The sequence below is a fragment of the Gobio gobio genome (genome assembly GCF_949357685.1).
Source record: "Gobio gobio genome assembly, chromosome: 6".
NCBI classification, from domain to species: Eukaryota; Metazoa; Chordata; class Actinopteri; order Cypriniformes; family Gobionidae; genus Gobio; species Gobio gobio.
In genome coordinates, this window is record NC_137102.1 from 57,864,670 (window position 1) to 57,878,716 (window position 14,047).

At 38.7% G+C, this 14,047-nt stretch overlaps 1 protein-coding gene across 1 annotated transcript in view; it reads right to left on the bottom strand.

The window, feature by feature from the left end:
- The window catches only part of piezo2b (piezo-type mechanosensitive ion channel component 2b), a gene marked incomplete at its 5' end in the record, with an annotated part of 187,017 nt that overhangs the window by 141,171 nt on the left and 31,799 nt on the right, over window positions 1-14,047 (bottom strand). Inside the window, one exon of the mRNA XM_079819677.1 lies at window positions 12,121-12,163. Coding sequence (XP_079675803.1) covers window positions 12,121-12,163 — 43 coding nt within the window. The remainder of the gene's footprint in view (window positions 1-12,120; window positions 12,164-14,047) is intronic.

A 14,047-nucleotide genomic window follows, 5' to 3' on the forward strand; every position in this document is an offset into this window, starting at 1 on the left:
GTGTGTGTGTGTGTGTGTGTGTGTGTGTGTGTATGACCATGTCTGTCAGCCACCACCGAAGACCATTTTTGACTCAGGAAAAACCCTGGCTGATTAAGTTTTTATAGTTTTTTGATTTGTGTTGATTGCCCATCGCCATCATGGTGATCAGTGTTTTCTTTAGTTGGGCAGTTTGACGACTTTTTAATGTTAGTGTTTCTCTGGCTGCTGTAACTGAGTTTGCTATGGCAAGAAAAGCAAGAGAAAACCCAATCAGATGCTGTCGGCTGCTCAATGATAACAGTATAATCATTGTGTAGAGGCTTAATTCACTGATTTTATGACTGAGTTTAATATGAGCAATATACGATTAACTTTGTTTTATTTTGATTCTAGAAAAGATCCAGCACAGGTTTAATCAGAAAAGCTGAATACATTTTAAAACAAATTTTACACTAAGCACTTTCAGCCTATGAATCTCAACAATGGTGACATGCTTCATGCCGCAATGCATTCTGGGAGCCATGGATGAGGTTTGCATGATGCACCCAGAATGCATTGCAACTTGTATGCTTGTTAACTCGCATTTACAAATCGAATTTACAATTAATTAGGGCTGTCAAAAGATTAATCGCGATTAATCGCATCCAAAATAAAAGTTTGTGTTTACATAATATATGTGTGTGTACTCTGTTAATTATTATTTATATATAAATACACACACATTCATGTATATATTTAAGAAATATTTGCATGTATATACTGTATATACATTTATATAATCTATAATATATATAAATATAAATGTTTTATATATAAAAATAATATTTTTTTCTTAAATATATACATGCTTGTGTGTGTATTTATATATAAATAATAATTAACAGAGTACACACACATATATTATGTAAACACAAACTTTTATTTTGGATGCGATTAATCACGATTAATCTTTTGACAGCCCTACAATTAATACTAGGTTGGTCCAACGATTGTTGAACTTCTTTTCACTGGTTAAGCCAACTTTTTTGGCATTTAATTGTCCAGTTAACTAAAACGTAATCATTAGTCTAAATTTTTTGCAGTGCATGTAAATTTAAAAACTCTCAGAGGGTAGTTCAGAAATGTTGCTTTTATTGTGGCTCTTTATTGTGTGCGGTTAACAATGAAAGTGACCTGAAAACATCAAAATCGTCAGAAATGTTGTGCACCCCTCCCAATTGACAATTCCAATCAAACTGACCCACAACATAATACAAGAGGGTTAAGAGATCTCTGCCTCTTTCGCCAACATCTTTCTTTTTAACAATGAATTTCCGCCCCCAAACATCAATCTGCATCAACTCCATCGTGCTCATGTGATTGACTCCTGTCCCGTGGAGAGAGAGACATCAGTGGGCCGCTATGTCACGGATAAATGCCTTCGCTCAACTAACAGGTCAATTAGGAGCATAAACAGTTTACAGCTGAACTTCCTGCCACTTATGTTGAATCGAGCCATCCGACCAGCGCTGCTTGGAAAAAGGTGCATGTCGAGATTCCCGCACTCAGGAAACCGCACTTAATAGAATCACAGTCGGGCCAGTGCACACAAACATCAAGGTAGGCTTTGAAAAATTGGGCTGTCAACAGTGGGTCAGGTTTAATTGGGTTTAGTGTTCATCATGGAAAACGGCTGGTTTGGAGGGTGAAGTTTGGAGCCACGCTGCTGGACGGCAGACTGTGTAAGTGGAGCGTAATGTTATCTGTCTCTGTTTGCTGAAGTACTTAAAAACACTTAAAAACTCATCCCTCGAGTGTGTGTGCAAGAGTACACGCTTTTAAGGGATTTTGCAAACAAGTGATAACAAGTGATATCCTTACATCATTATGTAGCAGAAAAACATTCTTATGGCAGTTGTTTTAGGCGGTACAACTCAGAATTTGAATCATTAAATAGGTCATTCATTTTGAAATAATTATGATTTTTTTTTAACGCGTTTCAAAGTCTCTTGTGTCCAGCAAGGCTGCATTTATTTGGTCCAAAATACAGTAAAAAACAGTGATATTGTTATAATTCAAAATAATTTTCTAAGTAAATATACAACCCCAAATCAGAAAAAGTTGGGACAGTATGGAAAACGAAAAAAAAAGTGATTTCTAAATTTACTTTGACTTGTATTTCATTGCAGACAATATGAACACAAAATATTTCATGTTTTTTCTGGTCAACTTCATGTCATTTGTAAATATGCCTCCATTCCTGTCATTCAGACCTGCAACACATTTCAAAAAAAGTTGGGACAGTAAAGCATTTACCACTTTGTAATGTAGCCATTCCTTTTCACAACACTTAAAAGATGTTTAGGGACTGAAGACACCGAGTGATGAAGTGTTTCAGGTGTAATTTGGTCCCATTCTTCCTGCAAACAAGTCTTAAGGTGGGCAACAGTACGGGGTCTTCGTTGTCGCATTTTGCGCTTCAAAATGCGCCACACATTCTCTATTGGAGACAGGTCGGGACTGCAGGCAGGCCAGTCAAGTACCCGTACCCTCTTCCTCCGCAGCCAGGACTTTGTAATGTGTGCAGAATGTGGTTTTGCATTGTCTTGTTGAAATATGCATGGACGTCCCTGGAAAAGATGTCTTCTTGAAGGCAGCATATTATCCTTCAAAATCTCTATGTACTTTTCAGCATTAATGGTGCCTTCACAGAAGTGCAAGTTACCTTTGCCAAGGGCACTGACACAACCCCATACCATGACAGACCCTGGCTTTTGGACTTGTTGCTGGTAACAGTCTGGATGATCCTTTTCTTCTTTGGTCCGGAGCACACGGCGTCCATTCCTCCCAAAAAATACCTAAAATACTGATTCATCTGACCACAGTACACGTTTCCACTGTTTGATGGTCCATCCCAGATGCCTCCGAGCCCAGAGAAGTCGACGGCGCTTCTGGACACTGTTAACATAGGGCTTCCTTTTGGCACAGTACAGTTTTAACTGGCATTTGTGGATGTAACTACGTATTGTGGTACTTGACAAAGGTTTGCCAAAGTAGTCCTGAGCCCATGTGGTGATATCGCTTCTAGATGAATGACGATTCTTGATGCAGTGCCGCCTGAGGGATCGGAGATCACGGTTGTTCAGCTTAGGCTTGCGCCCTTGTCCTTTACACACTGAAATTCCTCCAGATTCCTTGAATCTTTTAATTATGTTATGCACTGTTGAATGTGAAATATCCAAATCTCTTCCTATCTTTCTTTGAGGAACATCAAGGCGATCCTCGGCCCATCTTTGCTCCTAAAGGATTAGATCTTTCTTGGATGCTGCTTTTGTACCAAATCATAATTACAATCACCTGTTGACATCACCTGTTTCAAATCACATCATTATTTAACCATTTTTCCTCATTACTAGCCCTAAATTGCTCCTGTCCCAACTTTTTTTTAAATGTGTTGCAGGTCTGAATGACAGGAAAGGATGCATATTTACAAATGACATGAAGTTGACCAGACAAAACATGAAATATTTTGTGTTCATATTGTCTGCAATGAAATACAAGTCAAAGTAAATTGAGAAATCACTTCTTTTTTTTTTTTTTGCGTTTTCCATACTGTCCCAACTTTTCCTGATTTGGGGTTGTATGTTAAAAATGTAATTTATTCCTGTGATCAAAGCTGAATTTATCATCATGGCCTAAACATGCTCGGAAAACTCAGTTACAGTCATAGCGCCACCTGCGGGCAACAGGAAATGCCTTGTTTCACACCTGAAACAAGACACTCCCCAATGGCAGTCTTCAGTGTCAGATGATCCGTCAGAAATCATTCTGATATGATGATTATTATCAATGTTGGATACAGTTGTGCTGCTAAATATTTTTTGGAACCTATGATACTTTTTTCAGGATATTTGATGAATAAAAAGTTCAAAAGAACAGCATTTATTCACACAATATAAACCTTTACTATCACTTTCTACCAATTTAATACATTCTTGCTGAATAAAAGTACAAATTATTTTCAACAAAAAAAAGAAAGAAAAGAAATTACTGAATTAAATTATATTGTTAAAAAAGATTTCTATTTTAAATAAATGCTGTTCTTTCTTTTTTCTTTAAAACTTTTTATTCATCAATGAATCCTGAAAAAGTATCACAGATTCCAAAAATCTTAAGCAGCACAACTGTTTCCAACATTAATAATAAATCATATTATCAGATTGATTTATGAAGGATCATGTGACATTGAAGACTGGAGTAATGATGCTGAACATTCAGCTTTGATCACAGAAATAAATTATATTTGAAAGTATATTTAAATAGAAAACGTTATCTTAAATTGTAATAATATTTCACAATATTACTGTTTTATTTCTGTATTTTTTATAAAATAAAAAAAAGACCCCAATTGCTGGTTTAAAACACACCAATCACTGGTTTAAAACACCCCAATCGCTGGTTTAAAACACCCCAATCTCTAATTTAAAACCCCCCAATCTCTGGTTTAAACCCCCCCAATCTCTGGTTTAAAACCCCCCAATCGCTGGTTTAAAACCCCCCAATCGCTGGTTTAAAACCCCCCAATCTCTGGTTTAAAACCCCCCAATCTCTGGTTTAAAACCCCCCAAATCTCTGGTTTAAAACCCCCCAAATCTCTGGTTTAAAACCCCCCAATCGCTGGTTTAAAACACCCCAATATCTGGTTTAAAACACCCCAATCACTGGTTTAAAACCCCCCAATCTCTGGTTTAAAACACCCCAACCTCTGGCTTAAAACACCTCAGTCGCTGGTTTAAAACCCCCCAATCTCTGGTTTAAAACCCCCCAATCACTGGTTTAAAACACCCCAATCGCTGGTTTAAAACACCCCAATCGCTGGTTTAAAACACCCCAATCTCTGGTTTAAAACCCCCCAATCTCTGGTTTAAACCCCCCCAATCTCTGGTTTAAAACATCCCAATCTCTGGTTTAAAACACCCAAATCGCTGGTTTAAAACCCCCCAATCGCTGGTTTAAAACCCCCCAATCTCTGGTTTAAAACCCCCCAATCTCTGGTTTAAAACCCCCCAAATCTCTGGTTTAAAACCCCCCAAATCTCTGGTTTAAAACAACCCAATCGCTGGTTTAAAACACCCCAATCGCTGGTTTAAAACACCCCAACCGCTGGGTTAAAACACCCCAACCGCTGGGTTAAAACACCCCAATCGCTGGTTTGAAACACCCCAATCGCTGGTTTAAAACCCCCCAAATCTCTGGTTTAAAACCCCCCAATCTCTGGTTTAAAACACCCCAATCGCTGGTTTAAAACACCCCAATCGCCGGTTTAAAACATCCCAATCTCTGTTTTAAAACACCCCAATCTATGTTTTAAAACACCCCAATCTCTGGTTTAAACACCCCAATCGCTGGTTTAAAACACCCCAATCTCTGTTTTAAAACACCCCAATCTCTGTTTTAAAACACCCCAATCTCTGGTTTAAACACCCCAATCGCTGGTTTAAAACCCCCCAATCACTGGTTTAAAACCCCCCAATCGCTGGTTTTAAACCCCCCAATCGCTGGTTTAAAATACCCCAATCGCTGGTTTAAAACACCCCAATCGCTGGGTTAAAACAACCCAATCGCTGGGTTAAAACACCCCAACCGCTGGGTTAAAACACCCAATCGCTGGTTTAAAACACCCCAACCGCTGGGTTAAAACAACCCAATCGCTGGTTTTAAACCCCCCAATCGCTGGTTTAAAATACCCCAATCGCTGGTTTAAAACACCCCAATCGCTGGGTTAAAACAACCCAATCGCTGGGTTAAAACACCCCAACCGCTGGGTTAAAACACCCAATCGCTGGTTTAAAACCCCCCAACCGCTGGGTTAAAACAACCCAATCGCTGGGTTAAAACACCCCAATCTCTGTTTTAAAACACCCCAATCTCTGGTTTAAACACCCCAATCGCTGGTTTAAAACCCCCCAATCACTGGTTTAAAACCCCCCAATCGCTGGTTTTAAACCCCCCAATCGCTGGTTTAAAATACCCCAATCGCTGGTTTAAAACACCCCAATCGCTGGGTTAAAACAACCCAATCGCTGGGTTAAAACACCCCAACCGCTGGGTTAAAACACCCAATCGCTGGTTTAAAACACCCCAACCGCTGGGTTAAAACAACCCAATCGCTGGGTTAAAACACCCCAATCTCTGTTTTAAAACACCCCAATCGCTGGTTTAAAACCCCCCAATCGCTGGTTTAAACCCCCCCAATCGCTGGTTTAAAACCCCCCAACCGCTGGTTTAAAACACCCCAACCGCTGGTTTAAAACCCCCCAATCTCTGGTTTAAAACACCCCAATCTCTGGTTTAAAACCCCCCTGTCTCTGGTTTAAAACCCCCCAATCTCTGGTTTAAAACACCCCAATCTCTGGTTTAAAACACCCCAATCTCTGGTTTAAAACACCCCAATCGCTGGTTTAAAACACCCCAATATCTGGTTTAAAACACCCCAATCACTGGTTTAAAACCCCCCAATCTCTGGTTTAAAACACCCCAACCTCTGGCTTAAAACACCTCAGTCGCTGGTTTAAAACCCCCCAATCTCTGGTTTAAAACACCCCAATCTCTGGTTTAAAACCCCCCAATCACTGGTTTAAAACACCCCAATCGCTGGTTTAAAACACCCCAATCGCTGGTTTAAAACCCCCCAATCTCTGGTTTAAAACCCCCCAATCTCTGGTTTAAACCCCCCCAATCTCTGGTTTAAAACACCCCAATCTCTGGTTTAAAACACCCAAATCGCTGGTTTAAAACCCCCCAATCGCTGGTTTAAAACCCCCCAATCGCTGGTTTAAAACCCCCCAATCTCTGGTTTAAAACCCCCCAAATCTCTGGTTTAAAACCCCCCAAATCTCTGGTTTAAAACAACCCAATCGCTGGTTTAAAACACCCCAATCGCTGGTTTAAAACACCCCAACCGCTGGGTTAAAACAACCCAATCGCTGGGTTAAAACACCCCAACCGCTGGGTTAAAACACCCCAATCGCTGGTTTGAAACACCCCAATCACTGGTTTAAAACCCCCCAAATCTCTGGTTTAAAACCCCCCAATCTCTGGTTTAAAACACCCCAATCGCTGGTTTAAAACACCCCAATCTATGGTTTAAAACACCCCAATCGCCGGTTTAAAACATCCCAATCTCTGTTTTAAAACACCCCAATCTATGTTTTAAAACACCCCAATCTCTGGTTTAAAACACCCCAATCTCTGGTTTAAACACCCCAATCGCTGGTTTAAAACACCCCAATCTCTGTTTTAAAACACCCCAATCTCTGTTTTAAAACACCCCAATCTCTGGTTTAAAACCCCCCAATCACTGGTTTAAAACCCCCCAATCGCTGGTTTTAAACCCCCCAATCGCTGGTTTAAAACACCCCAATCTCTGTTTTAAAACACCCCAATCTCTGTTTTAAAACACCCCAATCGCTGGTTTAAAACCCCCCAATCACTGGTTTAAAACCCCCCAATCGCTGGTTTTAAACCCCCCAATCGCTGGTTTAAAACACCCCAATCGCTGGTTTAAAACACCCCAATCGCTGGGTTAAAACAACCCAATCGCTGGGTTAAAACACCCCAACCGCTGGGTTAAAACACCCAATCGCTGGTTTAAAACACCCCAACCGCTGGGTTAAAACAACCCAATCGCTGGGTTAAAACACCCCAATCTCTGTTTTAAAACACCCCAATCGCTGGTTTAAAACCCCCCAATCGCTGGTTTAAAACCCCCCAACCGCTGGTTTAAAACACCCCAATCGCTGGTTTAAAACCCCCCAAATCTCTGGTTTAAAACCCCCCAATCTCTGGTTTAAAACACCCCAATCGCTGGTTTAAAACACCCCAATCTATGGTTTAAAACACCCCAATCGCCGGTTTAAAACATCCCAATCTCTGTTTTAAAACACCCCAATCTATGTTTTAAAACACCCCAATCTCTGGTTTAAACACCCCAATCGCTGGTTTAAAACACCCCAATCTCTGTTTTAAAACACCCCAATCTCTGTTTTAAAACACCCCAATCTCTGGTTTAAACACCCCAATCGCTGGTTTAAAACCCCCCAATCGCTGGTTTAAAACCCCCCAATCGCTGGTTTTAAACCCCCCAATCGCTGGTTTAAAACACCCCAATCGCTGGTTTAAAACACCCCAATCGCTGGGTTAAAACAACCCAATCGCTGGGTTAAAACACCCCAACCGCTGGGTTAAAACACCCCAACCGCTGGGTTAAAACAACCCAATCGCTGGGTTAAAACACCCCAATCTCTGTTTTAAAACACCCCAATCGCTGGTTTAAAACCCCCCAATCGCTGGTTTAAAACCCCCCAACCGCTGGTTTAAAACACCCCAATCGCTGGTTTAAAACCCCCCAATCTCTGTTTTAAAACACCCCAATCTCTGTTTTAAAACACCCCAATCTCTGGTTTAAACACCCCAATCGCTGGTTTAAAACCCCCCAATCGCTGGTTTAAAACCCCCCAATCGCTGGTTTTAAACCCCCCAATCGCTGGTTTAAAACACCCCAATCGCTGGTTTAAAACACCCCAATCGCTGGGTTAAAACAACCCAATCGCTGGGTTAAAACACCCCAACCGCTGGGTTAAAACACCCAATCGCTGGTTTAAAACACCCCAACCGCTGGGTTAAAACAACCCAATCGCTGGGTTAAAACACCCCAATCTCTGTTTTAAAACACCCCAATCGCTGGTTTAAAACCCCCCAATCGCTGTTTTAAAACACCCCAATCGCTGGTTTAAAACCCCCCAATCGCTGGTTTAAAACCCCCCAACCGCTGGTTTAAAACACCCCAATCGCTGGTTTAAAACCCCCCAAACGCTGGTTTAAAACACCCCAATCGCTGGTTTAAAACCCCCCAATCTCTGGTTTAAAACACCCCAATCTCTGGTTTAAAACACCCCAATCTCTGGTTTAAAACACCCCAATCTCTGGTTTAAAACACCCCAATCGCTGGTTTAAAACACCCCAATCGCTGGTTTAAAACACCCCAATTGCTGGTTTAAAACACCCCAACCGCTGGTTTAAAACACCCCAATCGCTGGTTTAAAACACCCCAATCGCTGGTTTAAAACAACCCAATCGCTGGGTTAAAACACCCCAATCGCTGGGTTAAAACACCCCAATCGCTGGGTTAAAACACCCCAATCGCTGGGTTAAAACACCCCAATCGCTGGTTTAAAACACCCCAATCGCTGGGTTAAAACACCCCAATCGCTGGTTTAAAACACCCCAATCGCTGGTTTAAAACACCCCAATCTCTGGTTTAAAACAACCCAATCGCTTGTTTAAAACACCCCAATTACTGGTTTAAAACACCCCAATCGCTGGTTTAAAACACCCCAATCGCTGGTTTAAAACACCCCAATCTCTGGTTTAAACACCCCAATCGCTGGTTTAAACCCCCCCAATCGCTGGTTTAAAACCCCCAATCGCTGGTTTAAAACCCCACAACCGCTGGTTTAAAACACCCCAATCTCTGGTTTAAACACCCCAATCGCTGGTTTAAAACCCCCCAATCGCTGGTTTAAAACCCCCAATCGCTGGTTTAAAACCCCACAACCGCTGGTTTAAAACACCCCAATCGCTGGTTTAAAACCCCCCAATCTCTTGTTTAAAACACCCCAATCTCTGGTTTAAAACACCCCAATCGCTGGTTTAAAACACCCCAATCGCTGGTTTAAAACACCCCAATCACTGGGTTAAAACACCCCAATCGCGGGTTTAAAACACCCCAATCGCTGGTTTAAAACCCCCCAACCGCTGGTTTAAAACACTCCAATCGCTGGTTTAAAACACCCCAATCGCTGGTTTAAAACACCCCAAACGCTGGGTTAAAACAACCCAATCGCTGGGTTAAAACACCCCAATCGCTGGGTTAAAACACCCCAATCGCTGGTTTAAAACACCCCAACCGCTGGGTTAAAACAACCCAATCGCTGGGTTAAAACACCCCAACCGCTGGGTTAAAACACCCCAATCGCTGGTTTAAAACACCCCAATCGCTGGTTTAAAACACCCCAACCGCTGGGTTAAAACAACCCAATCGCTGGGTTAAAACACCCCAACCGCTGGGTTAAAACACCCCAACCGCTGGGTTAAAACACCCCAATCGCTGGTTTAAATACTCCCAACCGCTGGTTTAAAATACCCCAATCACTGGTTTAAAACACCCCGACCGCTGGTTTAAAACACCCCAATCGCTGGTTTAAAACCCCCCAACCGCTGGTTTAAAATACCCCAATCGCTGGTTTAAAACATCCCAACCTCTGGCTTAAAACAACCCAATCGCTGGTTTAAAACCCCCCAACCGCTGGGTTAAATCACCCCAATCGCTGGTTTAAAACCCCCCAACCGCTGGTTTAAAATACCCCAATCGCTGGTTTAAAACACCCCAACCTCTGGCTTAAAACAACCCAATCGCTGGCTTAAAACAACCCAATCGCTGGGTTAAAACAACCTGATCGCTGGCTTAAAACAACCCAACCACTGGGTTAAAACACCCAGAGAGCGGCTTAAAACAACCCAGCGTTTTTTAGAGTGTACAACACTACATTTTGAATAATATGATAAACATAAAGAGTGATTATGTATCTTATAATGTATCATTGCACGACGTGTTTTGACACATGATTTTACAGTCCCTCCAGAAAAACGCGATTATGCGATCGCGTGATTTAACGCATAATCAGACAAAGTCCGCATATTCATGCGGGGGCCGCATTTTTTCAAATACGCCGCACTTTCGCCGCATAAATTGCCTATTTCCGCGTGCAAAATATGCGGGGCTATCATGATTTCATAATCCCCGCATTTTCGTTGCAAAAAAAGTCATATATATTAGCAGAAAGTTGAAAATTTTTCGTTTACTTCACACAAGAGCCGCCATTTCCGCCTATTGCCATGGGAACGTTTTGAAGTGAGGTGATTACCCGACGCGAACGTCATCGAAAAGCTTCAAACCCCGTGGAGAAACCATAGATACCGGTGAAACCATGATGAAGCACAAACTCCCATTGGCCAACAAAAATAACAGCTAAAGAGCAAAGCAGTTTCCCTGTGTGCTGACTGATTTCAAAACACAGCATATGAAGCTTTGAAGCGTTATGAATCAATGAGTCGATTCAGCGGTTTGAAGCGTTATGAATCAATGAGTCGATTCAGCGGGTTGGATCGCCAAAGTCACGTATTTCAGCAGTTTGACACGCGATCCGAGTCATGAATCGACTCGATGATTCATAGCATCATGATGCTGTGTTTTGAAATCAGTCATCACTATATAAGTCGTTATTTAGTTTTTTTTGCACACACACACTAACCCTTTAAGAGATTGCACTTTGTGCATTGGAAGCACTCAACTGTCTGTTTTGTATAGCGACATCTGTAAAACAGGAAGTTATTTATTAATTTTTTCAGAAGTTGTAGCATATTCCTTTTGTAAAGCTACAGAACTTGATTGACTAAATGTTTTGTAAATTTGAGCCATTATTAAGGTCTTCAATAAAACAAGATGAGAACTTAAATATTCCAGCACTTTCTGTGATGTAGTGCTTTTTTTCTCTTTCTCATCAAACCGCAGTTTTTGCAAGTTCCCGCAATTTTATCGCATAAAATTGCATAAATATCCCGCATTTTTCATCGCATTTTTTAAGAAAACGTGCCGCATAATCAAGGATTTTTGCCCGCAACAATCACAAAAAAATGCCGCATTTTTCTGGAAGGACTGATTTTAAAGAGTATGCAGTAGATACTGTATGTATTATGCTATTCCTTTCCCAACATAGCCAAATGACACAAAACTAGCATCAAAGTTCTGGTAGCAACAAAACCTTCTCTTTTCCCCTCAAAGCGTTCAATAAAAACTGAATCAATAATCCGGGATGTTTTTGTAGAGCTTGATGTAGGTTTAGTGTCTGCTATAAAAAAAGTTGTAAAAGACATGCCAAAAAGATTTGACTTCATGCAGTAAAAACCTTTTCAATTAAAAACCTTTCACATTCACAACAGCAATGTGAGAGTTTGATAAACAGGCATGAAATGAAACATTCATAAAATGTTTCTCAGGCAATTTATGGGCAGGCGATTAAAACAAGCGCTTGGACTCACCTCTCAAAACCAATCTGTCGTATTGACTTCTCCCACACTGAACCTGGTAAATAGAAAAGATAAAGCTTTACTACCCATTGTATAGAATTTTCCAGCACACTGACTCTGAAAGCGCAGAGTGATTCGGCGATAACTACCAGCGCCGTGGGCTTTCATTAAACAATGACAAGAGCCAAGGTGAAGTTCTTTGTCAAACTGCAGGGTCACTGTAGGTCATTTCTGCGCTACTTTGAGGAACATTCAATTCATAATTCTAGAGATGATTAATGTGACGAGATGACACGTAATCTTTAAAAAGAGCAAGACGCTCTTCTGACTTCAATTACCCTTTGCTCTTTCCTCTTTCATTTTAGTTAGATGATTTCGAAGTTGTATTTCAATAAAAACATTCAAATATTTAGGGGGAAAAAAGAGACCCCTCCACTTTATGGGTTTATTTTGCAATAATGACCACAACTGGACAAAAGAAGTCCGGATATTAAATGAAAGAATAGATACATAAATAAATGAAATACATTAAAAGTCATGTTTGATATTAATACATTTATTTAATAAATATCCATTTCAATTATCAACCATTTTTTAATTTAACCAAATAATAATAAAAAAATTATATATATATATATATATATATATATATATATATATATATATATATATATATATATATATATATATATATATATATATATATATATATATATATATATATATATATATATATTTTTTTTTTTTTTTTTTTTTCTTTTTTTTTTTTTTTTTCTTTAATTGCTAATGTGACCTTTGACTCCACAGACTGAACACAATGAAGCATTGCTTGAGCTAAATTGGTGTTATCTAATTGTGTACTTAAATTCAACAGCTGATTGGTTGATTGTAATCATTACACACCTTTCTATCAAAGTAATCTGACATTATCAAGATGGATTTGTTCTGACAGTTTAACTCTTGAGTTCTTGTCATATTTTATTACAATTTTCTAAACTATAGCGAATAAACTGTGATAATGTGAGAATGTTGAAGGTGTCTGAATAAATTTAGATTTACATACATACATACATACATGAATAAATACATACATTAAAATATTAACTGATACCAATATAGTCATATTGATATAATTATTACATTTAACTCATCCCAAAAAAGTCATCGCAAAATAAATGTAAAAATGTATAAATAAAAAATATTAACTGATACCAATATTCATATTGATATAATTAACACATATCAGCCATTTTTAACTCAAACTAAATTTAAAAAAAAATAATTATAAATATAAAAAAAAAAATATATATATATATATATATAAAATAATTGTAAAATAAATAAATTAAAAATATATACATAAAATACATATATTAAAAAACATGACCTGATATCAATATAGTCATAATGACATAATTAATATATTTTTTTAAATCTTCATTCAACCAAATAAAAATAATAAATAAACAATTGTAAGATAAATGAATAAAAATATATATAGTACATACATAAAAACGTTAACTGACACCAATATTGTCATTTTTATATAATGAATACATTTATTTAACACACATATCAACCATTAGTATTCAAACAAATTTAAAATAAATAAATAAACAATTAAAATAACTTTAAAATAAAATAAATAATTAAATAAATGAAGAAATAAATACTGATCACATTAACTGACACCAATATTGTCATTTTTATATAATGAATACATTTATTTAACACACATATCAACCATTAGTATTCAAACAAATTTAAAATAAATAAATAAACAATTAAAATAACTTTAAAATAAAATAAATAATTAAATAAATGAAGAAATAAATACAGATCACATTAACTGATCCCACTACAGTCTCTTTGATATTATTAATACAATTATTTAACACATATATCAACAATTTTTTTATTCAACCAAATTAAAAATATA